The sequence below is a fragment of the Arachis duranensis genome, chromosome 10 (assembly GCF_000817695.3).
Source record: "Arachis duranensis cultivar V14167 chromosome 10, aradu.V14167.gnm2.J7QH, whole genome shotgun sequence".
Classification (NCBI taxonomy): Eukaryota; Viridiplantae; Streptophyta; class Magnoliopsida; order Fabales; family Fabaceae; genus Arachis; species Arachis duranensis.
The window spans coordinates 82,758,645-82,760,820 of NC_029781.3; the positions used below are offsets into that span (position 1 = coordinate 82,758,645).

The 2,176-nt window shown below is 34.9% G+C and overlaps 1 protein-coding gene across 1 annotated transcript; it reads right to left on the reverse strand.

Annotated features, from left to right (window-relative positions):
- Positions 1-512: 512 nt before the first annotated feature.
- On the reverse strand, positions 513-1,653 carry LOC107470428 (uncharacterized). The gene is made up of 2 exons (XM_016089830.1): positions 1,447-1,653; positions 513-1,322 (listed from the first exon to the last, which is right to left on the reverse strand). The coding sequence occupies exons 1-2, from the start codon at positions 1,651-1,653 to the stop codon at positions 513-515; spliced, it is 1,017 nt and encodes a 338-aa protein (XP_015945316.1).
- Between the last annotated feature and the right edge of the window lie 523 nt (positions 1,654-2,176).

Sequence of the window (2,176 nt, forward strand, 5' to 3'; positions counted from 1 at the left end):
TTTCTTTTGGATGTTAGGCAAACCTACAAAACAAGCTTAAGTGACCTTAGGTATCCAAATCTTTTTGGATCCTTTGATGTCAAACCATCTTCTTTGTCTCAAGCTATTATAATCACTAACAATTTTGTAAACTTTATCTCCAATCATCCTTTCTCTTATGAAACACTGAATAGGGAAATGTCCATTCTGATTGCATAATCTACAAAATTTTTGAGTTGCTATTTTTCTAAAGCTAGTTGGGTTTTGAAACCTTATATCATCCAAAGAGGATGCCATGTTGGTAAAAGAATATTTTTCAATGAATATTTCAGATTTGTGAAAACCCAAACCAGCTTTATCATAAAGAAGTTTTTGGCTAGCCAAGAGTTAATTTAAATTTTCAGAACTTTGAATAAAGCTGGCTAAGTCTTTTTAAAGTATTTTTTCTTTTTTATGCAACCACTCATTTTTTTCAAAATAGTTTAGATTTGCAGTCACAGAATGATGATATTCATAGCTCTTAAGTTCAGCTTTTAACATAGCTTGTTTTCTTCAACAAGATTAATAGCAGTTTCGGCTTCCCTTAATTTATCTTTAAGAAAACCATTTTCACCTTTTAGTATTTCTATTTGAGACTCAAGATCTTGGTTTTCATTTATGAGACATTTAATCTTTTCAGAAAGATGATCAATCATAAGATGAAGGTCTTCAGTAGAAGGATTAAGAAATACTGCCTGCTCTATGTGATCGGCCATGAGACAAGTTTGAGATTTGGTTTCTGATTCTTCGTCTTCATCAGTGTCATTTTCCAGATCTTCCCATGAAGCCATGAGTCCTTTTTTCTTCTCACTTTTCGGTTTATCCTCCTTCTTTAGTTTTGGACAATCAGACTTGAAGTGTCCTATTTCCTTACAATTGTAGCAGATCACCTTACTTAGATCCCTTTTCGGTTTCCTTGAACTGTCTCTTTTGTTTCGTTCCTTCATCTTCATCATTTTCCTGAATTTCTTAGCAAACAAAACAAAATTATTGTCAGATAAATTATCACTGGATTCATCATCCAGAGATTCAGTGACTGATTTGAGAGCAACTCCCTTCTTTTTTCTATCTCTCTTTAAATAAGTGTTTTCAAAAGCAAGTAAGTATCCTCTTAGATCATCATATGTCATTTCATCAATATCACTACTCTCAGCTATTATTATAGCCTTGGTTTTCCACTCTTTAGTGAGACATCTCAATATTCTCCACACAAGCACATATTCAGGATGTCTGATTCCCATAGCATCCAAGTCAATGATGATAATGTTGAACCTTTCAAACATTTGATCAATTGTTTCTCCTTCCTTCATTAAGAACATTTCATAGTCTCTATTCAGCATGTCTATTCTGGATCTTTTGACTTGTGTTGTGCCTTCATGAGTGCTTGAAGCTTGTCCCAAATTTCCTTGCTGTTGTGCATCTTGATACCCGTCGGTATTCCTCGAAGCTGACCGCACAGTTGAGCAGGTTGATCACTTTGGCGTTGAGCTCTACTTTCTTTCTATCATCATCATTCCAATCAACTTCACCTTTGAGAGTAACCATACCATCAGCTCCTGTAATGGTTGGAAATTGTGGACCTTCCAGGATTATCTTCCAAAGTCTGTAATCTACAAATTGAATAAATATCTTCATTCTTTCTTTCCAGTAATTGTAGTTTTTCTATTGAAAAATCGAGGTCTGTTGCTTGACCTCCCTTCTGTCAGAGTATAGGCCACCAGATTTCAGCCATTGTTAACCGCCATCAGGATCTTTTCTTCAAGCTGCAAAGCTTGATCTCTTTGAGACCAAGATCTGATACCAATTGATGGTAGTCAGTGGCTAAGAGAAGGAGGGTTGAATCTTAGCGCCTTTTTACTGAATATTAATTTCTGCTTTTTCAAAGAAACTTCAGGAGATATTTCTACTTTTGTCTCATAACAAGTCAAAAGATATTTTCTTTTTGTCTCATAACGGATTAGGAGATATTTTTCATTTTTGTCTCTAATGCAATAGAAACAAAATAAGAGTAGAAGAGAAACAGAGAATCACACCTAGAAGTATCCTGGTTCAGCTCCTAAGTGTAGTGCAGTCTACATCGAGTCTCCATCACAACACTGACAAAATTTCACTATAATTATCAGATTACATACACCAATTCTTCTCTAGGATCTACCCA

Bases quoted from the DNA above. Each gene is read 5' to 3' on its own strand.
- LOC107470428 (XM_016089830.1), bottom strand. From the start codon at position 1,653: ATGAAGATATTTATTCAATTTGTAGATTACAGACTTTGGAAGATAATC. The intron at 1,323-1,446 runs GTATCAAGATGC...TTCTTAATGAAG, and splicing joins GCTTCGAGGAATACCGACGG to GAAGGAGAAACAATTGATCA.